Source organism: Poecile atricapillus, chromosome 4 (genome assembly GCF_030490865.1).
Source record: "Poecile atricapillus isolate bPoeAtr1 chromosome 4, bPoeAtr1.hap1, whole genome shotgun sequence".
Taxonomy (NCBI): Eukaryota; Metazoa; Chordata; class Aves; order Passeriformes; family Paridae; genus Poecile; species Poecile atricapillus.
The window spans coordinates 16,183,499-16,207,730 of NC_081252.1; the positions used below are offsets into that span (position 1 = coordinate 16,183,499).

At 41.0% G+C, this 24,232-nt stretch overlaps 1 protein-coding gene across 8 annotated transcripts in view; it reads left to right on the plus strand.

The window, feature by feature from the left end:
* Positions 1-12,894: 12,894 nt before the first annotated feature.
* The window catches only part of GAB1 (GRB2 associated binding protein 1), a 105,806-nt gene continuing 94,468 nt past the window's right edge, over positions 12,895-24,232 (plus strand). For 6 of the 8 annotated variants that reach the window (XM_058837389.1, XM_058837391.1, XM_058837393.1 and 3 more), the window contains exon 1: positions 13,060-13,270. In XM_058837389.1, the coding sequence (XP_058693372.1) occupies positions 13,199-13,270 (72 nt within the window). In that variant the 5' untranslated portion in view covers positions 13,060-13,198. Of the gene's footprint in view, positions 13,271-24,232 lie in introns of all 8 variants that reach the window. The other 2 variants (XM_058837395.1, XM_058837397.1) reach the window with 1 other exon arrangement.

Consider the following 24,232-nt stretch of genomic DNA (forward strand, 5'->3'; position numbering starts at 1 on the left):
GAGCTCAGGGATGCCCAGACAGGCCCAAGGCTGCTCAACATAAATGCAGACAGCTTTCAAGTTCACTTGAATGTAGGTGATAGATTGATCTTCTCCTGTTCCCAGGTTAAAAGGGAACATGATTAATTTTGTTTCAGTGAATTTACATGGAGAGAGTTTACCTAAAAAGTTCATACAAATGTTGTGCAATTTATGAGGTGCAATTTTTATAGTGAGAAGAGGGTGTTACTAGCAGAGAAATGTCAGGTAGGGAGTTAAAAGGAATCACTGCTTCTTCAGTTGTGTGTTTTTAATACAAATAATTAATGAGATTCCTAAATGTATTGCTGCTAATGAGGTCTCTAGTATAGATGGTATGAGAGTCTCAAATGACTTCCCATCAGGAATACTTGTTAATGACTTTGCATGGTTGTACTAAGCAGAAATTTCTGTGTTAGAAGGGCCTGAAAATCACTCTCCCCTTCACAGTAAATAAACTCTTCCAAATTTTTCTCCAGGTGGTAATAGGAGAAGAAAGACACTGGAAAGCCCCGTACATTTCAGGAAGAAACAAGTAACTATTTTTTTTTCTATTCCAATAGTGATTGAAAATAAAAAACTCAGGATAGAAAATTGTACTCCAAACATTCAGTGATATTCCAGCTAGGTTTTCACTCGGTTCAAGGACCATGTCAGAAATTGCAGTAGTGTTCATCAAAAGAAACAGTCATGATTATTTAAGCAAAATAATTGCCTTTGACATTTCCTTTCCCAAAGAATAGTCTTCCTTCTGAAGAAAACAGACTTCCTAATGGTGGCAGTTCTCCAAAATGGTACAGAAGAGATTATTCATAAATGATGTGATTATCATTGGAAAATCCGTATTATGTCAGATTTTTTGCTATTATGAGTCAATTCCAAAAAGCCAAGTGCTTATTTCATTCACGTAAAAGAACAGATGACTTGAATGAGGAAAAAAAGAGACAATTCATCTTAGCAGGGAGTAATGCATCCATTTTGTGCATATAGCACTTAGTGTTTTAGCGCTGTTCAAGTCAGGTGCAATCTTGGCCCCTGGATATTCACATGTTTCTGGCATGTTTTACTCACTTCAAAGCTCAGAGGAGAGATTTTCTGCTTCCTGGAGCTTTCTGCTTCTTCAAAAAGATGTTTCTCCTCTGGCATTTTCCCCAGATTTGAGCCTTCATTTGTGAAACCCTCCACCACCAGCTGTTTGAAGTGCGTGAATATGCACTGCCAGCGTGCACTCCAAAGCCTGTACAACTGGTCATAATAATGGTACTAGTTTTTAGGCCTTCTGTGGGTGAAACTCTGTCTGATACAGTGGTAATTCTTGTATGGAGAGAACTGTAAAATCACTGTCTTGATTTGAAAAGACAGGTGTCTGATAAGGAAGGCAGAAACTTTCCTTCAAACAAATAAAACGTAAACCACCCCTCCACCCCCCCAGATATTATTATCTTGAAATCAAGGTGCTCTTGGGCAAAGATATGGGAATAGGAATGACAGGTTTTTACTAAGGAAATTAAAATCAAAATGTAGTAGTAAAAAAAAGAAAACTAACAAACAAAAAACCAGCCCACTGACAGTCAGAATACAACCTGATACGCTGTTGGTCAAGGTGTTGGTAACAGTCTGATTAAATGGTAGCTGCAGTCCTCCTGGAGTGACAGATGTGGTTCTGATGAAGTAATGCTCCCATAGAAGGAGCTTCCTCTGAAGCTCTAGTGGTGTAGATGGGTCCTGTTTCCTCCAGAAATCCAGTGGAGAAAGGCTGTTTGTGGTGTTCCAAGTCTCGGATTATATCCAGGTAGGAATGCTTGGCTCCTCCCCTGGGGTGGAGCATCTCACAATGGGATGATGTAATTTTATCAGTCATGCAGTGAGTCTCAATGGCCCATTAACAGAAGATATCACCCTGGAGGGAGGATGGGTTGTGGAAGAGATAAAGAACGCTGCCCCACCTGGTTTTAAGAGCTGGCCCATTAGATAGATATCCCCTAGTTATGAGGGATGGGTCATGGAAGAGATAAAGAACACTGCCCCACCTGGTTTCAACAGATGGTAACAGAATACATACTTTTGGTTACATCTTGCACTGCAACCCAAGACAACCACAGGATGGTTTGGGTGGGAAAGGACCTTAAAGGTCATATGGTTCTAATCCCCCCACTACAGCTTCCACTTGACCAGGCTGCTCAGAGCCCCATTCAGACAGGCTTTGAATACTTCCAGAGATGGGGCATCCATGACTTCCCTGGGCAACCTGTGCCAGTGTCTGAGCTGATACTAAATCAAAAGCTATTATGGCATTGTTGAGGGCCATGGTACCACTATGACATGGCCTCACTGAGATTCGTGAGGGAATCATCTGCCTTTGCTTCATATTCTCTTTGGGTTTGGTCAATCCCTCCTGGAACAGTCATTTCACCTTCTAGTCAAAGCTGTGGCACAGAGCTGCCCAGGAGCTCCTCCATCTCTGCACAACCTCTTCAGAAGTCACCTCTATGTCTTATTACATCAATTTTTCTCCTAGGCCCTATACGCCACAGCAGACCACAGGGTACAGGGAATTCAGTGGGACAGAAAGAGAAGTCCTGAAAATCTGGATGCAAAGGCAGCACAACCACTCTTTACCCTGTATGTGGAAAAAGGCTATGTGGTTAACACTGCCTTACTTCATGTGGAAAGATCTATAAATGATAGAAAGCAATGCACAACATCACATAAATCTAAAACTCTTAGTACTGATGTGCTGCAATAGCACTTAATTGTTTGGGTATCATTTGGCATCATGCACAGTTACTATTTTGTTTATCCTATAGGATATTCCCTACCACCCAGGAAATGTGAATTATGTATCATTACATGTATACATGCCTTCCCTCCAACAGGCTGCACTGCTGCATCAGCACTAGTCCATGTCCATCACAATAAGACCAAAAAGGTTTTGCAAACCTTCATTAATTGTTTCAGAGTAGGAAAAAGCTATGAATAAATAGTATTGACTATTTCAGTCTTCTAATGTCATTACACGTATGGATACTGAAAAGACCTTTAAGCCCAGGAGATTATATAGGGCAAAATTCCTTCTGTAATACTCTAGAAGATTACAGGAATATAGTTACAGATATACTCACACATGTACCTTAGTGATGCTCCATCCAATTGCACTGATTTATAAATCAAAGTGATACTCACTCTAGTGGATCTCTTAGAAAGCTGCTGATGTTCTACACCATGTTGTTTTGCCAAAGTTGTGTTTCTCATTCCCATGACATATGGGCCTTCCTGATGTGGGAGGTCTGTCTTGGTCAATGATGGTTTATGAATGATGGTGTAAGAAGGTGCACTGTAATTATATCATGAGGGACTTATGTATGCAATTATGTATGCAGAGCCCTGCATTCCGCAGGAAGGCATCCCAAACTACTTGGTGTTTATTGGTTCCCTCTCTACAGGCAAGCTTGGGAAGCTGCTCTTCTTACCTTACCAAGTCCATGTTTCTGGAGCTGAAGGTCACAAATTCCAAAAGAACTTGATCACAACATGGTGCAAGCCTGTGTTTGCATCTGCAGATAGACTCAGCTACACCATACAGCAGCTGGGAGTCTAAATGGAAGACTGTGATCTGAGACATTTCAACCATATTCTGAAGTATTTTTAATGTGTGATCCATCTATCCCAAGCAATTTCACTTCCCCATCTCTGGTGCTGTCTAGGCACTTTGACCAGGAAACAGCAATCACAGCATCTTTCTTTCTCATTTTTCTATTTTCCCTCAGATAAGCTTAGGAAATTGCAATTGTGAGAAACTGAGTTACAGCTTGTTTAGATCAAAAGACCAAACTTTGCACCATGATATGGTCTCTTATTTAAATTTACACTTTCTCTTCATGCAGCTTTGAGAAAAATGTCACGTGCTTTTCCCCCTTGGTTTAGTATAGTGCAAAATAACTTCGGTTCCTACTAGCTTCAACAGCTTGCAGGGCATCTCTTCTTATGTGCTGAGATTCTGGCAGGGGTTATGTGGAAACAGCAGTACAGACATATGGTCATGTAAGAGCAGATTCTTAGTTGTGCATGAACCTTTTAGTGGTTTAAGATTACAGTCCCCTTGCATTTGGGCTTTTCATAGTGTGTTAAGTAGAATCAATATATATATTTGCAAGTGCATCTCCTCTGGTTGCTTATGCAAATGCAGAGCAGAAAGACATTCCCCACCTCAAAAAACTTATGACCTAAGACAAAAAATCCCATGGGTAATACAAGTACTGCTCTTCCCTTCAGCTTACAGCTCTATTTACTTTCTCCCATCATTACTTTTGATTCTTGCCTTCTCTTTCTCTTTGCTTGACTAATAACAGCATCCACCAGCCCTAAAAAACCACACTTGTTCCTTACTTGCATGCAATATTGCTTTGGGAATGCTGCATCTAGGTTGTTACAGAGTAAAGTTAAAACAAAATCACTGCCAACCATTAGTATCAGTAGACTCTTAAATAATTTTCTTTCATGGTTCCATGCACTGTTTTTATTAGATATTTAAGGCACTGTGTTCTTATTAAGATTACAGGATGTTTCAACTAATGAAAATAAGCCATTGGAACAGATTTGACATTACTAGTCAGGAACAATTCACATTTCATGAACCTGTTTTATGGGATCCTCTAATTACACATTCATAAGAAAATATGTACTATATACAGTTTGTATAATTTTCAATTTTCAGCCAGAAAATTTTAGCATAGAAGCTGGATCATTTCTAAAGGGAACCATGTGCTATATTGGATCAGAATATAGAAGAGTTTAATTGTTTACCCAGAACAGAACATCTCCTTGCAAACAAAATCATTATTGTACAAATAATGGTGGTGCAAATTTCAGTGTTTTGCAGTGAAGAGCCTGATTCCTCCTTGGAGATGGAGATGTGTAATCATGGGCAGACATAAAAGTAATCAAGGTCATAAAATGCAGGTGAGGCTATAATAACTTTCACCTTATCACATGAAGTGATTTCAGGTCACTTTTAACCTTTGCTTACATTGTAAATAGGTCTTTATCAAAGCTGCACATGTGTGTAACTAACTAGACTTTAGCTTATTGTCACCATTACTCTGCCTTTGCTCAGTTAGGTATGTTGGGCACTTCTCAAATGGGATTAAGCACCTCCTTTTTTACTGCTGTAAATACACCAAGAGCTGGGCCAGGAAGAGAGAAACAGTACCACAAGTAAACAATATTTATATTTCTTATCACCTTGGATGACCTTGTGGACAAGGTGATGGCCTGATCAGAGAACTCAGATATTGTTAGTCTTCAGGAAACACTGGTGGATGGAGGGATAGAAATGGGAGATAATTTTAAAGAAATTTAAGTTTTTGCTTTTAAATACAAGTAGAACCTTCTACTTATTCACCTGTAATTTAGAGGCATTTCCTTCCATCTATAATGTTAAAATTAAAATATTTGTTTGTGCCTGGAAAGAAACAATGGGAGTGTGTGGTATTTCTGTTTCATGACTGAGGAGCTGCAGAAGGGACAAAGCCTCCTAGCACTTCAGCTTCATTTAGAATTGTCAAAGAGTCATCATTTTGTGGAAAAAAGAAAAAAGAGTTATTACCATAGTGACTTTTACTGAACTCCTCAGGGTTCATCTGAATTTTGCAGTGTTGGAAAGAATGAGTTTATACCTATCTTAAGTTTTTCTTCCCATTATTCCTCAGATTCTTCTCATCCTATATTATTGACAACTCTGACTGTCACCCAGAACTACTGGAAATAGTGCAAGAGAAAATGAACCCCGTCCCTAAGTATTGAACCTGACCATTGATGCTACTTGTCAAGTTACTTATGATTGTCCCTTCCTCCCCTCTTTTTTCTAGACTTGGCCTGAGACATCCTGAGGACCAGCTGTGTCTTCACTGTCCTGCTGTCATCCCATTTCTCTTTCTTGTATTTGTGTTGTCCCAGACACTGTGTAACTCCTGTGTGGCCAGGAGTTTCTTCTTCCCTGAGAGTAGCACCACAAAGAACCAGTCTGATTTTTCCTTTGTGCTTTGAAGAGTACAGAAATATTTGGAGGGTGTAATTGGAACTCAGGCAATACAAAATGTTCCACTCATTTAACTGAGACCATCTGCTTTGCTCCACTATGGTTCATCCCTGATAAGGCAATAATTATTGTCAGGAAAGCTCAGATTTAGCCTGAAGAGTTCAGATTACAAAAATGATTTTTCTGATGGGACCAGAGTCCAATGTGAGACCTCTTAAAATAAAATAATCAAAATTTTGCAAAGAAAAAGAAACACTGTTTTTCCCTATTTGGAAAGGCAGAAAAGAAGTACACCCTCCTGTTTTGTACTTTGGGAATTTAAAATGCTATAGTGATATTAGGTATCAGAGATTGATGAAATAATAATAATTGTAGAAACACATTTAAATCTCTTTAGCTCCAGACTCTGGAAATCTCAGGCCAAAACACTAAAGATTTTATCAATACCTACAGAAAAACTACATCTCACCTCCATGCTCTGTCCTGTCTTCAGGCAAAGTGTTTGGCTCTGCCTCTCAGATCTTTTCACTCAATCTGTGAATTTATTACACCTCACATCCCTGCTATTGATGAAAATTCTCAAATGCACCAAGCTGAGGCAATAGATAGATAGATAGATAGATAGATAGATAGATAGATAGATAGATAGATAGATAGATCCATCCATCCATCCATCCATCCATCCATCCATCCATCCATCCATCCATCCATATCAGGAGTGATAATATGGCTGCTTTTGTTTCTTACACACTATGATTTTCATCTTCTGTATCTTTACTTGTCACAAACATGACTACTTTCCTCTGTGCAAGGTGTCTAGACTGTTTTATAGACAATGGAGATAAACAAGAGCTTCAAGAACACAGTTCACCTAATCGGTTTAGCCATTTGCCTTTGGAAGAGATGTGATGTGTCCCAGCTGCCAGTTTCAGTATCTCTCAGTGACTATAAAGGAGGTGTAGATGAGTGGTGCATATGCAAAACCCCACGGTGTAGGTGATACAGGGAGAGGAATCCCAGCCTAGCTGACTGGCACTGCTAGTTGAAATACTGTGGTAGGAATCCCTGTGGGTGAGACTGCTGGCAAGTGTCAGCACTACTCCTGAAACTACCCTCACTCCTGCAGGAAGTGTTACTACCTTGCATTTCTTATTCTTCAATAAGATAAAATATAAGGAAATGTGTCTGTCTGAAAAGCAGCAGCACAGAATGAGGGTGAAGCATTTCTGATGGAGGCATCATCTGCAGAGAAGGTAATTTGTAGTGGTGCTAATTTCTCTGGGAAGTACCAGATGACAAATCGTGAGTTTTGGCCCTAATGTGTCCCTCCGTAGCCTGAGAACAAGTCAGAAAGGCACCTCCTTGCCATTGTCTCTGTCTTATGATGGTAGGTCCTTTTTTGGCGATGTTCAGAGCCATATATGTGTTCATTAGGTGTGACTCCAGCCTAAGAAAAAACACCATTTTTCTTTTTTTTTTTTTTTTTTTGTGACTAATTCCCTTGGTTTTGAATATATGTTCCCACTGGGTATCAAAGATTTCCAAGACATCTGACTCATTTTTGGTTTAAATTATTTTAATAATTTAAATTTGGGAACACTGTGCATTGTTCTTTGATTAATTTCTTAGGGGAAGAGAGGAGCTCTGATTAAACACCCCTTAACCCTCCCTGGCATTCACACAATTTTCCTTCTCCCTTCAGCTATTTCTAGATAATCTTTTGGTTTCACTACTTTACTTTCAAAATGCCAGTTGTAATGAACTGTTTAAGCATGGAGATTCAGACAAAGAAAGATAAGAAAGAGCATAAAATCTAGTTGACATAACTTACTATTACACTTGTAAGCAGTACTATTGAAGTTGTTGTATTGGATAAAAAGGCTCTCTAACCAAAATATTCTCTGATACCAGCCTACTTTTTTAAGCAGTAACAGAAACCACCAACCTGCAGTGTTACCATATTCATTGTCTCTTAGACTGCTTGTTCCCTGGGATTTTACATGGCAATAAATTTTTGGGAGGTGTTCAAGTGTACAAGTTGCACCTTGTGATTTTCCAGAATAAACCATGCTCAAGCAAGGAGCCTGGCTAATGCTTCCTTTGACTATGCACAGCTTTGGATTATTGGTCACTTATATGACCATACATTACTTTCTTTTTCCTGGAAACATGATCATCTCTACACTAATTTTTATTTCTGTTACAACACCAAGCCTAAGGTGGTTGCATGATTAAGTTTCCATTGTGCTGAACTTGTAAAATGCTTTCTATGATAGAAAAAGTCCACACATTTTCAGTACATAGGTGCAAAGATATTGTCCTTACGGAGGAAAAAGCTTCCAATTAATTTTTTTTAACAGCACAGACCTGAGAAAGTTTCTGCATGGCTGACCAACCAGCCAGCCTGTTCCTTCTTCCTTCACTAGCCTAGGAAAAAAAGGGAAATTCCCTTGCATGAAGTAAGGTAGTCAACTGATCCCCTGGAAAAAAAACAGAGGACAAACATTTACCAGTGAATTTCCACTCCAGCACTGGGAATAAGAGTTTTCCATAGAATACACCTAGGAAATCTCAATGTATTACATCTATGCAGAACTGAAAACTGATCTTTTTTTTTTTTTTTTTTGTGTGAGTTCTGCTGTATAGTCTTGCCTTTATTTGCCCACATCAGTATTAAAAATAATCACAGAAAAGAGATGAGGCAGTTTGGCAAACAGTAAACAACTTTAAAGTGTGTGGACATACAGTCACCTCTTTTAATTATGTGTGTTCTGTATTACTTTCCTCAATCTGTTTGCCAAATAATCTAAGTAATTGCAGTCTGAAAGAAACAGTAAATAATGTCATCCACAAACTGACCAAAATAACCACCTAGATTAAATTTATTTGGGAATAATTTTGAAATCAAAGTGGAAGTATTTGAAATAAAAAGAAATATATAAATGCTGATTTTTGCAAACTTAAAAGTATTTTTTTTTCATTGATTCATTGTTACATAAACACCTAAAGATGTTGTGGGATATAGACTAACATGCAAAATTTTCGTTAGATTAATTAATTTTTTAAATTAGACTGTTTTGTTCTTTTTTTATCAAAGTACAAATTTTGTGTTCAAATGTAAGCAAGGGGCATAGAGGAGTTTAGGGATCACTATGAGGAGCCGCAGCTGTCTGTGACTGCGAGGTGAAACCAGTGAGGAATGCATAGGTTTTCATACTAGAAGTATGACAGAAAGCTGGGAGCTGTACTGAGCACCATCTTATTAGGCAAGTCCAGAATTCTTAAGCTATTTCCATGAGAAATTATCATAATTTATATTTTTGAAAGTAAATCCATGTGTACTTAATCTGCTATCAGCTCCTGTTTCCTTCATCAAGGTGACTTGGCAAGCAAACCAGAGACAAATGGATTACCACATGATCTACTTTATCTGGAAAGATATATAAATAGTCTACTCTGAAATTTTGGAGAACCTATTTAAACACTTTGGAATTCACTTGTGGAAGAACACAAGGTCAGTGGAGGAATCAAGGCATCTTGCACTTGCTTCCTGAGCTGGGAGGCAGCACCAGCACTGTGACCACGTGTGTGTAGTCACCACATTCCATGTGACCATGGCATCACCTTGCCGGTCAAAGTGCACTTTACTGAGTATTGTGTGCCCTGCAGGTTGGCCACAATATCTAGTCACAGAAGAGGGATTGTTTCAGATGGCAATGGCTATGTGGCATCCAGTAACAGGATTTGTCAATGTAGGCAGAGGGAATGGATTCCTTCTGAGCTCCTTTCTCAAAAGACCACATCCTCTTCCTCAAAACCAGCAGCTGTCATTACCACATCCTTGTTAAAAACAAAATACCCTTTCCTCCAAGAAAAAAATCCTCTTTCCTTCTGTCTTCTTCCTCAAAGGCCTTGTACACAAATACCAAAGACCTCTGCAGTGCAAATAATTGAGCTCAAAACACTTTTATCTTCCAGGCTTCCCAAGGAACAGCACAGAAATAACCTGAGGGAACAAAATGAGGGGAGAGGGTGGTCATGTCCTGACACAGGATTACAGTGTTTGGTTCTTCCAAGCACAAACTGTATTGCAGGAGAATTTCAAAATGGGGCATGTTTAATGTTGTTTAAACTTTCAGGACAGAACTGTAGCTGAAGCAGTTATTCTCAACAGAGGTCTTTGTGACTTTTATTCTTAAGTTCAGGAAATTATGCCCTAGCCTAAGTTGGCTGAGTGTAAAAATTTTTCTATAAGGAGGAACTTACTAGTGTAATTATTCTACCACTCCCTTCATAGACAGTTTTACAGTTGTAAATATGCAGGTTTTAAGAGTCAGATCTAAATATTGTGCTCTTTATGCATTTCATTAGCCTTAATTGCTTCAGTTTACCCTAATACAAGGTTTCTAAAATATGAACTGTGGAGCACTGCTGGATATGTACAGAAATCCACAGGATCAATAATCTTGGATTTTCTAGCTGTTCACTAACTTGGAAAGAGATGTACAGCTCTGTGCAGCCCTCTCCTGAGATGATAAGTGAAGGCATCAGTGGGACTGTGGATGGGTAACTTGAATGGCTGAGAGCAGAAAAGGAAATCCACTGCCATGACTAGGAAAGAAGCAGTCTGTGAGACAACATCTTAACATTTGGAAATTGTACTTTGCTGTATTATGTTTTCTTTAATTTCACTGTGGAATAAAAACATTTTATGTCCAGTCTTGGGGCTTGTGACTAGGCTCAGTATCTAAGTATGGTCTAAAAGGCAAGCTTTATTGTTTATTATTCATCACTATGACAGTAACTCTTTTTCCCTAGTGTATGTTTTATTGTTACATGACAGGGATGCAACCCCTCCACAAAACTGACAAATATATGAAAACTTATGCTGGAGTCCAGGCTGACACCGGTTTCAGTGTGTTTTAGGAAACAAATATAATGTTTTGAAATTTGACGTCGGGGATAATCTTTTGCCTCTGGACCAGATAACTTGTTTGATTGGTGTCTCCATGGAGACTGCTTATGCTAAAACAGACTTTCTTTGATTGGCCCTCAAGGCACAGGTTAATTAATGGGATTCAAATGAACCATTCGATCACATCACAATGCCCTAATGCCAATGGCATTTTTAGTTAGTTCACACTGACTCTACATGTTCCAAATACTAAATAGTCTCCAGGGTTCTAAAGGAAACTGGATAATTTTGTGGTCATATCTGGCACTTGGATCTCAAATGTTGAGATCCTTAAACAATGGCATTAGTGGTTTAAACAAAAGAGTTGCACTGAAAACCAGCTTGAAATCTACAATTTGAGTTTATATTTACCAACAAAATCAGTTTTTTACTCTTTCCACCAGCCCCACTGAGGAAGCTGAAATAATGGTGTGCAGAAATTTATGCAGGGATGGTTTGAATGCTCAGATTAGTGTGCTTTGAATATTTCTAAAGGCTGGCATTCACCTCTCTTCTTATTTCAAATACTTTTGGCAAAATATCTTCTTTGCTGATCTTTCTTTTAGTGCTTAATAATGCTTCATAATGTCATAATAATCATGAAAAGATTTATGTTGAAATTGATGCACAGTGCTTTCTCCTTTATTTTTTCCTGTTATTCTTCAGATAGCTCTATATGCTACAACCACTGCTTTGTAACTTTTTAATACTTGTACCTAGATGGATTGCAGCATCATCAGTCTCCCCTCAGCCAAGGCATGCCAGGGGGACTATTTCTCTGCAGTGGAAAAGTGCTGGGGCTAAATAACACAGCAGCGATCCCATTCCAAAACCTGCAGTTTAGTAATCTGAAAATAATTTGTTTTAAATAAATATTATAATTATTTTTTGTTAAAAATGTAATGTTATTATTCTTTATTTAATAGTATATTATTTATTTGTTATTATTACTTATTTTATTCTTTTTGACGGAGTGGAAGAGACAGCATGCACAGCAGAGATGGTGAATGACTTGGATAATTTTAAAGTTTTTTTACTTTTTTTTAACTTTTTTTGCTAAGGTAGTTTCAGACCTGCTAAGAGGAGTTTTCTTTGGCCGCACTATCTTTAATGTAGTTTTAACAGGGATCTTTAGGTTGGGTTTTGTTCGTTTGTTTGTTTGCTTGCTTGGGGTTTTGTTTGTTTATTTCTTTCACCCGTAAGGACCAAGCCCGTCCTTCGTCCTCGTCCCCTCCGCTCCCGGGCGCGCCGTCGCAGTCCCCACCGGCCGCCGACTACAGCTCCCAGGATCCCTCTGGAAGCGCCGGCCGTCCCTCCCCGCCTGCCTCCCTGCCTCCAAGCCCTTGTTGTTTGAAAAGGCTCCGGCGGAGTTTCGGGGGGAGCTGCGGCGCTCGAGGCGGCGCTGGGCGGGGGCAGGCGGGGTCTGTAGGGACGGCACCGCCGCTCGGCGCCGGGCTAAAAGGGGGCTCGGCGCCTTGAATTCCAGGGCAAAGCCCTCCTGCACTGGCCGGCAGGGAGCGGACCCAGCCCCCCGCCACGGCCCCAGCCGCGGGGCCAGACCCCCGCCCCGCCACTCCCCGCGGAGGGGAAGGCGAGGAAGGGAACGCGAGGAGTGCTGCCGATCCCCTCCTCCCGGCGCAGGGGGAGGAGGAAGAAGGGGAAAGAACGACCCTGGGAGCCGCGGCGGCCGGTGCTGAGCTCGGCGGGGCGGCTGGGAGGAAGCGAAGCCCCCCGCGGCCCTGCCCGGCGGGAGGGTCCTGGCGCGCGGGGGCGGTGCCACCGGCGCGGGGCGGTGGCTGGATCCTGGATCCTGCCCCGGGACGCCGAAGTTGCGGCGGGGCGGCGGCCGCCCCAGTCGATTTCTCCCGATGTCCGTGTGACTCGGCGGCGGCGAGGAGGAGGAGGACGAGGAGGAGGCAGGGGGGACCCTCCCGCCTCAGCCGCGCTCGCCGCCCCGCTTCGGCGGGCTGTTGTGCGAGAGAGACAGACAGACTCACACACACACCCCGCGCCCCGTCCCGCCCCTCACCCCGCAGCCCCGGGAGGCCGGGCCGGGCGCGGTGCTGCCGCCGCCGCCGATCGCGGCTCCCTCGGCCGGGCCGGCCCGAGCACCGCTGCCGTGTCCGCTGCCCGAGGAAGAGAAGGAGCAGGAGGCGGAGGGAAGCGCCCCGGCGGGCAGCGGCGCAGCCATGAGCGGCGGAGAGGTGGTCTGCTCGGGCTGGCTCCGAAAGTCCCCGCCGGAGAAGAAGTTGAAACGCTACGTGAGTGCCCTCTCCCACTCGCGGGCCGCGCTCCCCCTTACTCCCTCGCTTCCTCCGTGCCCCGCTTCTCTCCTGCCGGAGCTCTGCGCTCACCTTCTGCTCCCGCCGGCCCGGCCCGGCCCGGCCTCCCCGCGCAGTCCCTCCCGGCCGGGCCCGGACGAGCCGCCCTCCCGGCCGCCTCCCCGTTCCAGCCGGGACTTCTGCACGGCACGTCCCATGTCGCTTCCCCAGCCTTTCCCCCCCCCCCCCCCCCTTTTCTTTTAGTCCTACTTATTTTCTTTTTTTCTTTTTCATTTTTTATTTACTTTTTTTTTTCTCCTTAAAAATGGGGCGCTGAGCGGTCCGATATTTCAGTACAGCTTTTATCGCCTTTCCGAGGGAGTCGGGAGAGGGCGGAGTTTTCCCCTCGTCCCTCTGGGTCCCGGCTCGGTATATATGTCTTTTTAAAGGTAAACACTTGCCGTCTCGGGGCTGGTGCCCGATCCCAGGGAGGGCGAGGGGGTGCCCTGGTTCCGCGCCGCTCCCGGCAGGATCGCAACCGGGGCTGGTGACCCGGAGACGGCGGGAGCGGGGATATCCCGGGAGCGTTCCCGCTGGGGCGGGGGGAGACCTGGCCCTTGCTCTTCGCACCGGGGAAAAAGAGGACAGAGTTGTGAGAGAAGCGCCTGTGTCTTTCCCAAAGTTGTTCCCGCTGTTGCTCGGCAGTGGCTGCGCTCGCAGGGGCTGCGGCAGAGCGGACACCGCGCTGCTGGCAAGAAAATGGAGCGCGTTTGCTGAGCGGGCAGATTCCGTGACAGGGCACAGCGGAGCTGCGGGGCCGCCGGGGAGGCTGTCAGGTCACGTAGGAGGGATGGGTGATGCCAGGAGTCATCGCTGCTGGCTGAGCCCTTTCCCATTGGCACCCGGCTTGTTTCGCGGCATCTGTGTAATTGGGACAAAATGTTTGGCCTTTTTTTTTTTTTTCCTTCTCCTTTCTTTCTTCTTTTTTTTTTTTTTTATTTTTTTTTTCCTTTTTTCAGTTTTTTAAGCAGCTAAGCTTCAGATTTATTTGAGAATCTGTGAATACAGATTTTAATGTGGCCATGTTATTTTTGTCTGTTAGTGATTAGCAGCCTCTTCTCGAAGAACTGTTCTGGCTGTTTTTTTTAAATGCCAGGAAATTTGTGAAATGAGACTCTATTTAAATTAAAAAAATAATATTTGGGGTAGCCCCTTCTCTGGTTCCCAGTGTCAAAAATCCTGTTTTTGCGAAGGAAAGAGAACATCCTGACGGGTCATAGCAGGGTTCTGTTTCCTTGCTGAATTGGACATGGACACTATTTTTGGCTGATACTCCATGTCTGTGTGTGTATTCACAGACTGCCTCTTTATCAATGTGTAAGAATTTACTACCTGCCTGCTACTACCAATGTAGGAATTAAGAGCAGTATTCCTATTTTTAAAAACTTTTAATAAATTTCCCAATCAATCTCTAAATCCCATGAAAGTTGGTCCCTGCAGATGGACAGAGTTTGCCCTCCTAAATCGATCTCATAAATCAGTCTTTAAATACGCCAGCTTTTTCCATGTGGCTGCCCCTTTAGTGTATTTATAGCTACACTTCCATACTGAAATTACACCAGAACCTTTGAGGGAAAAACCCTGACTACAACACTGGTCAAGTGGTTCCCTGTTGTAAAGAGGTAATTCCTTAGTTTTCACTTGCAAGGGGTACCTGCTTTTTGAGTAGGCAGAGTATCAGGGTGATAATACGGCAATCTTATGTTAGCGTGATTTGGTTTAACACTGCCATGCATTGTGGGCCACAAGGTCATGAGTTTATATCTTTCACATTATTTTTTACTCTTTTCTGCTTGTGTAAAAGAAAGGTACTGCTTGGAGAAGGACTTAAATTCCTCCTGTTTGTCTGTAGTGCCTGATCTGTTGCAGGCTGAAGGCTGACACTCCCTTCAAAGACCTAAAAGCGACCTTGACATTATGGTCGCTGCCTTCGAGCAAACAAAAAGTTGACGTACTTAAGATGAACTTTAGCTGAACGCATTGGCTGGAGAGTTGGCTTCTACTCCCTGTAGTTCTACGCTTAAGTGAAGGCACAGCAGAGACCTGCCTTTTCCAAAGCCGTGTTTTATGGTGGTGGTATTTCAAGGGGCTGCACCAGAAGAAAAGATGGGAAAGTGATTTCAATAGGAAACTGCTTTTCTGCAATGCATACTTTTCACATGTATATGTGGACAATTGTAACTTTGCGCTCTATTAGGCTTTTCATGCAAGTGTTGGGGCAAACCCAGGTTACAATCTGGGAACAGAGATAAAAAGTCTGAAATTGCAGTCAAATATGGTTTAGTTCTTAGGAAGCGTGAAAAGGAGCACTTTGAAGCTAGTACACAGACATATGTTTCACAGGGACTTCAATTTTTAGTTTGAAACAGTTGGACATGGTATTAAAGCTAGCTTATACTCATTTTGTGACTAAAAAAAGTAAAAACGTTCCAACTAATGCTGTCCTGCAGGTGGAATAGTCAGATTTCCTTGAATGTATGCCTTAATGACATGAATGTCTGTTTTCTTCTCTTAGGAGTTCTGTTCTCATGCCTTGTTCATGTGCTTTTGGTATGGGATTAATGTTCTGACAGCCATTGGCACCTGCTGTCAGTTCCCTGGAGCTGGTGTTCAGAACAGTTAGTTTGAGGGAATAGACTGGTCATTTCCAGCAAAAGATCTCTGAGGAAAGTACAGATAACTTTTGGTGCTGGTTGGGGGTCCAAGATGTAGATTTAGCAGAGGAGAAGGAAAAGGGAGCTGGGGCTAAATCCTGGACAGCTCTCCACAGACTATGCTGTGGTTTCATGTGTCCATGAAAGAACTTGTTTGTGCAGAGAGATGGAGGACTGCTAAATTTCACAGCTTCTACTATCTTCTTGTATGCTTTTCTTTCTTCTCTTGTTTTGTTGCCTTCAACTTTGCGAATGTTGATGTGCTCACTTTAACTTGATGTGATTTTTGTGTCCCCTTATTTTTAAAAAATGTAATTGGAAGGTCCCTTTCTCCCTATCTGTCCTTTAAAATGTGATAGTAAATCTTGGCTTCATGGTTTTCTGCTGTGTTGCAGTTCTGCTGTGCACGTACCAGTTAAAATAGCTGATGCTTTGTGGTGGCAGCACAGAGGTTTTTTACTGCCATTATTCTAGGAAACCACTAGATATTTAAACACAGCTGCCCTTGGTTTAGCAAGGAAGAAAAGCTTGAGGGAATAAGTCTTAAATTCTCTCCTAGAATGACTGTACTTTTGTCTGGGGTAGGCTAGGGCTCAGTAGGACACCTGATATGCTTTATTTAAATCAAAATCTTAGCGTTCATGGTTGGTTTATGGAACCAGTTTGTAGAAAGCCTACTGATGCAGTATAATTCCCAGTATTCTGAGTCTCATCAGTTCATATAAATATCTCAAAGACTGGTGCCAAGAGGTTGATGCCAAACTCTTCAGTGGTGCTCTGTGACAGGATGAGGAGCAATGACCATAAACTAAAAACACAGGAAGTTTCACCTTAATGTGAGGAAGAACTTCTTTGCACTGAGGGTAGCAGAGCTCTGGAACAGGCTGCCCATGGAGGTTGTGGACTCTCCCTCTCTGGAGGTGTTCCAAACCCACCTGGATGTATTCCTGTGTCACCTGCTTCAGGTGACCCTGCCTTGGCAGAGGTTTGTATTGGATGATCTCCAGAGGTCCCTTCCAGCCCTAACTATTCTGTGATTCTAATATGTCCTACATAGAAATACAGGATAAAAGGTAAAACTCCATCAAAAATATTCTGTGTAGACTAAGCAGTTTTGGGATAAATTGGTTGAGATTTTTCTGTATCTAATAGACATTCTTCTTACAGTTCATAAGATTATTTTTGAAAGTAGCTTAAGAAACCTTAATTTTGATGTAATTATGACTAAAAATCCTGGTTATTTGACTATTCCTACTGATAGTTCATTTAGTTACTTAAAAGCAAGGAGTTTAAAAATGAGAAATGGATTTGATTTCCCTAGGATGTAAGGGACACTGATACGATTCAGACAAAGCTACAGATAGCATTCTCTTACTTTCTAATCTTTTCAGTTGTAGACAGTGACTAAAAAAATTCCAGATCATTAAGATAGTTATTGATGTTTAAACTAGAGGCTCGGACAGCCTCTCAGGTACAGAAGTGGAATATTTTGCTGTGGTTTTGTTTGTCAGTTGCTCTTTGGCACTAATCACAGAGGTGCATCTTCTTTGAGTAATACTTAAATGTGCTAAGATATGTAATGGTGTTAAGAAATGTTATATTCAGCAGAACAGTTGTAATTTGGTAAAAGCTGCACTGCCTGACCAAGGCCCTTTTCCTGGAAGACACCTGTTTGTGTTAAGCTTTCCTTTGTGACCTTTCATCAGCGTAGTGAACAAATTTAAGAAGCTGGTTGGTTTACAGGAAAAAAAAAGCCAAACCAAGATGAGCTTATCTGACATCATTCAGCGTTGTCCCTGTGGAACTGGGTCAAGTTACGTTAACTCAAGACATATGAGTATAATCAAGTAATATGTGACACCTTTTATATTCTGAACTTGATTGTGCTTGTGCTACTCAAGAAGTTGCTGAGGACCTCACAGGGATTGGTGTTCAGGCAGGAAGCCTTCCTTCTGTAAGGAAGTCTGACCTTCCCCTTCTGCTGTGCACTGGTCAGAAAACAGCAGTTTGACTTTTGATCTTTTCAAACATGGGTTAGTAAACCCTAAACCATGAAGTTGAAAGCATGACTAAACACAGTGTTTTTGTTGATTATAGGAGGAAGTTGCGTTGTTTTGTGTGCCGGCCGAAAATGCTGGATATGACTTTAGGGCAATAGCTACATCCTGAGCTTGCTGTTGGGGTGTAAGGCTCATTTGAGGAGCATGGAACTCATCATACAAGTATTTGTCATCTTTGACAGGACATCAGCAGCTGGTGTTAACTTTGCTGCCAAAGCTGGAGCACTCTTAGTGCCTGACCTGTGGTGCATGCTCTGAATTAATTCCCAGAGGATGGTTGCAGAGGGTAAGAGCAGGCACCAGCATATAAAACAGATTAAGAGGTCTAATGTGTGCATAGTAAGATTATCTTCTGGTAGTTATTTTATTTTTTATGTAATTTACCATACTATTAATTTAAGCATTTCTGAGCTTGGGGGATCAGATGGTATCTGATCTCCTTGAATGTTTTTTTCCACAGTGTAGATAGGAAAATTTGAGACCTAATAAGCAGAAATTGTCCTGTTCCTCTTGAAGAGCAGGTGATCTAATGGACATATGAAATAAGCCAGATATTCTAAATATGTTAAATGGTGTGAAAAATTTTTCCTAGCAGCTATAAATAATAACTCTTAATCTGAGAACACAGTAGCTGAGAAATGAAGGAATGATCAAATCCTGACTTTTGTTGAAGATGGTTCTCAATTGAGTGTATAGAAATTTATGGATACCTTTTCACTATTGCTTCTGTGTTTTGATAAATCTGTTAATAAGATTCTCTGCAGCTAATCACAGGGGATTACAGTTCAATGAGAAACTAACAGGGAGCAGGGAGAGGAAGTGGGAAAACAAATCAGTGTCTGCCACTGTCTTGATGTTACATAGTGGCTGCTTCTCCATGTATGCACAGAGTCTTGCAGCATTGAAATTAAGTATAAGTAACATGTATACTAAGCAGAGGAAATAATGAAACACCATGATTTAAATTTACAGTTATACACAGATGAGCTTATTTTGCATGCCTTTTAGTCAATCGTCAACCCAGAGCAACTGTGTGAAATGTCAGTTGGATAAATTGAGAAAATAATGTTTTATTGGACAGTTTAGCTTAAAAAAGTATAGACCTTGACTGTCAAAATGAGCATCAGTTCTGGAAAACATTGGTAGAGGAGGTAGCTCTTTCACCTGAGAGGTAATTCTTGGTATTCAACAGTCCCTAATTTAGAGAGAGAAGAAAGTGACAAACTGAACTGTTTGTAGTATTCTTTTCTCTCCCTCTTTAAGTTTTAAACATCTTGTAATTATGGTTTTGTCACTTCTGAGGCATGTTTTATTTTTGTTTTTTTTGGCATAACTTTTGGGTCACATTATTAGAATCAAATGCACTCTTCTACAGACATTTAGAAAACATTTATTCCCCATTAAATTTTACTGATGACTTCGCTAGAAGTGTTAGCAAAAAAGTGAAAGGAACATCAGTGATTCGAAACGTAGTATATTTGAGGAAGAGGATAGATTTGCGGATTTTAGATGACTCTGGCTTGGGTATCTTACACTTCTTTAGTTCTTCTCACATTTTACTTGTCTAAAAGTAGATGCCACTGAACTATTTTGGTGAAGTATTTTCCTAAATCAAAAAGGGGAGTACAACTGATGAGGTGCAAATTTTGTTTTGACATAAAGCTAAGATTCGCCTCCTTATTTTTTTTACATTCTCACTTTTGTAGTGTTGCAGTGACAGACTTCTTGAGACCTTTTCAAAATTACCTTAATGTTTTCTGTGCTGGAGTGAGTAATCATTTTACTGCCAATAGAAGCAAGTTCAACTGTTGCAATTTCATTGCAGTATTTCATTAGGAGGGACAAATCTTATGTCTTGCAAATTACTTGAGCAAGGCAGGCAGAAAGATCACACAGAAAGGGATAATCTTGTCAAGGCAGTTAAGTGTTGTGTACAGGTGAATACTGTAGTTATGGCTGTAGTACGGTGTAATTTGCTGCTGTTTTAGGGAACTCCAATGTGAATTCAGCTCCTTGTATGTACAAACAACTAGCTCTAAAGGAAATACTATGTATTTATTTCTTTTCTTCCTTTCTTTTTTTGTTTTTTTTTTTTTTGAAGGATGGAGGGAGGATTCTGCCATCTCCCAACTGCAATAAAATACTGTTTATTTTCAATTCTCCTTTTATCAGTTCTTGATTAGGCTTTTACATTAATTCTTTCATGAATTCTCTGGCTTGTTTGTTTTAAGAAAAGTGTTTGTAGTTGCACAAATAATGTTAGTTTTGTAAGTATTGTTCAGTGCAATATACTAGTTGTATTTGTGAATTTTTTTTTTTTTTTTTTTTTTTTTTTTTTTAGAAAAGCACTCCTGGCTTCCAATAAAAAGTTACGTAGTATGTTTTTTGTACTTGTGTTTGCTTCCAGCTGTTGACAAAGGTTTTGTTTCTCATGATGAATTTTTGAAGCTCTTTGAAACATGCCATAGTGGTTTTAGTTGTAATAAGTATTCTTATATTACATAGTATCTGTCTCCTTAGCAGTATCCAGAGGGGAAATGTTTAGAAGGTAACTAACTCCGTGAGATGAAAGAGACTGAATTAGCTGTTGAACTCTCTAACCATCTTTTTTTTTGGTGTGTTTTTGGTTTTTAACTGAGAAGGAATATATCTAATTGCTTTTTATGCCCCAAAATTATGACTTTTTGATTAAACTCCCTGAGGTTATGGTGACACATTTTTCTTCTTTTTTTTTCTTGGTAAATATCAGTTATTTGGGGTAAATGGCAAATGGGGTATTTGGAATTGTCTCTCTTGGACTGGTGGCACAGCAACATGTAATTAAAAAGGTCAGGCAGCTATTTCCATATGGCTTGTATATTATTATATATAATATCTGTGCCTAACACAAATAATTCTGTTTAAAAACATACCTGGAGAAGGACGTGATACTTCAGCTAGGAAGCTGTGCCAAGATCCAGCCTCTCTCTTCAGACAGCTGAGTTTAGCCCCCATGTCAAAAAGTGAATGACAAGTCTTTGCTCCTTTTTATTTTGTACAGCAGTTTGTTGGCAGACTGATTTAAGAACAACTACGCTTTTTCAGGAGCTGTACTTGTTCTTTTGTCTGAGAATTTCTAGGAAGCCAGAAGAAAGCTTTCCCCTCTCTATGTGTTTTACAAGGAGGTAATTTTTGCCTTCTGCCACAGGCTGGCTAGCTCGGATGAGAAATCTTGATGGGGGCTGCTGTGCAGGCCCGTGGCTGTACCTGATGGCTAGGGATGGTGACCAGACATTGGGATAACCTCACCTAGCAGGAGAAAAGCAATCTCGTCCCTTTGCCAGTTCCCCACACGAATTTTCCAGCCAGCTCGCTGGTGACATGTGGTTTGTTCTGCTGCTTTATAAGTGAAAACAATGCCAGATAAACCCTTCGTGGCAGTGGAGATAGTGGCTGTCACAAAGTAAAACTGCTTCCCCACCCACTTCCCAGCACAGCCAGCCTTGGGGCAGGGTGATGGCAGATGTGCTCCCTCCTTCCTCCCGGGTAAGACTGTCTCCACCCCGGGAGGAATGTGATGGGTTTCAGTGGAGCAGGCCAGCAGGCTCCTCTCTCTGGGGTACGGCCACCACCAGGCTCTTCAGCATTTCTGTCTTAAAGGAAAAGGGGGAAAAAGAAAAACAACGCAAAATTAGACTTTGGTTTATTTTTCTATGTTGTCTGGGGTTTGGGATTTAAAAGCGAAATAAACCCTCTGTAGCTGTTTATTGCTGTCAGTAGGAGTTCACTGGATTAGATTTGGGGTACGGAATAAGAATACAGGAATCTCTCCAAACACACTACCCCTGCCTTCAAATAGATGTTTGATGCAATCAACACATAGGAATTACAGTACTTTTGGGTGGGTTATTAAAAGGGTAAATATACGAATGATATCAGATGAAAAATGGATTTTGAGTTTCAAAATGGAATGATACCCTTTTCTAAAAAAAAAAAAAAAAGAAGTTCTGAAAATTGTGTCAGTTTGTCATTTTCCCTTTGTATGAAAAATAACTGCACTGAGTCACGTAATGTGTTAGACAAATGTTCTCATTCACACTTCATGCATGTTTCTGTTATAGTTTTCTGATGTTTGTGTTTCCATGATTCTTAAGTAGGATCAGATGTAGTGGGGAAGCTGCACCTGGTTTTGGGATGGTGCAGGGAGAATTGCTGCTTTATAAGGGATGCTTTTTGAAACCAGTTGTAAGTCCATATTTAACAAACAGTTATGATTTTTAAAAACGCATACACACATCTATGATCCTTAAAAGTAGGGTAAAATACTGACAGCAAGTGTATCCTTATGCAGCAAACACTGAAAAGTAAGGAATTTATTAGGAAAGAGATGGTGGGGATAATTTATTTGATGCTTTTTAATGGTTGTAAGGATTGGTATGTGTTTGTTTCATCAATAAACAACCAAGAAAGAGGATGTCAGAGTAATATATGAACTTGAGGTGAATTGACAATTTTGTTTAATTTAAAAACATGGTTTAATTTAAAAAAAAAAACCAAAAAGAGGGGGTAGGGAGAGAGAGCAGAATGTTAGGAGTGTAGTTTGAAACACAAGAAGCTGGTGTTTTCCAGGACAAATGAGGCAGTGGAATGCTCTGCCATGTGGTATTCATACAGGAGATTCCGGGGAGGCTTGTGAGAGAATCCTCCCATCTGTAAACATGAACACTTGGAGGTCTGGGCTGTGATAAGAGGAAACTTCTAAAATGTCATGTTGTAACTGGTTCCTTTGGTTCACTTGTGCAATCCAGTCTTTTCCTAGTTCTGCTGATGTGCAGGAAGTGTCAGAGGTAGTCTGTGAGTGTGATGCCATCTGGAAGTTCTGCTTTCCTAGAAAGTAGTGATCTATATTAACTTAATTTGAAATTTAAGCCACAAACTGACAGAAGCTTATCCCTTTTGAATCTATTACTTTTTACATAATTCTATGATTTCTTTTGGTGCTCTTCATTAAAAAAATGTGATTTTTTTCAATTACATGTTACACTGGGTGATGTTCTTATGGTGGTGTTAGATAGACTTGTTTACAAAATCCTTCCCTGTTGCTAAGGGAGGTAACTTCAATAAGTGCAAGAGTAGGGATGTCAATAAGTGTATCTTCCTGAATCTTACACATCCTGGTGCATTTCCACTCCCTGTTTGTATGCAATTATTGCTGAAATTATTTGCATTATGCTGTGTGAATAAGTTTTGTAGTCTAATGGCTTGTTACTCAGTGTGAAATAATGCCCTCAAAGCTGAGGTTATGTCACCCTCTTAGTTATGACCTATCTAATGCAGTTGTCTGTGTGCACAAATGAAGTTAAATTGCACAAGCTTCTCAGCACTATGAGAAATAACTAAAATGACTTTTCACTAACAAAGGTCTGTCAGCAGAGAGGACACACTTATATTCACTCAGGAGTCAGTCATTACTAAAATAAAACCTGTTTGTTCTTTTCTGGGGTTTTGGAGTGGGGAAGGGAGAAATGGGACGGGGGGGGAGATCTAAACTGAAGAGTAGCATACAAGTGACTCATTAGTGTAAACTGGGAAACTTAACCCTGGTTTCATCCCAGGGTAATTTTGTCCTAGGACAAGTAACTACAGAGTGTTCTGCTATGGTACATACTTCAGTGCTAAGTTAATTCATAGTCCTTTGAATTTTTCCTTGATCTGATGGTTCTGTCAGTCTGTGACAGCTCCAGGAAATAAAAAAAAAGAGCAGGAATTTATTGTCTCATTTATAAAGAGAATGACAGGAAGATCTTTACTGATAATATAATGGAGGCACCACTATCATTACATAAATTTGAGAGTGTTCTTTGCTGGGATTTTCTTACAGTACAGATATAACTCACTGTGATACAAATCTGCTTGTTTGCTGTTTTAGCCTTGAAATGGTCACGTTAAAAATGCAGATTATTACCGCAGTTTAAGGAACTTTAAACTTCTGCTGGGATCTAAGAAACTGTGGATGGAAGGTGGAAAGTTGTAAGCAGAACTGCTGAGATTGCTTCCAACAACTGCTGTGAAGGCAGTGCTATTCCATTGGGGTGCTTCTCTTGCCTTCTGCTTACCGGAAGAGGTTTTCCTATCAGTCTCTGCAGCCAGCATCAGACAGAGCTGGAGAGGGTTCCCACCTTCCTTTGCTGAATGGAGAATGAGCTCTT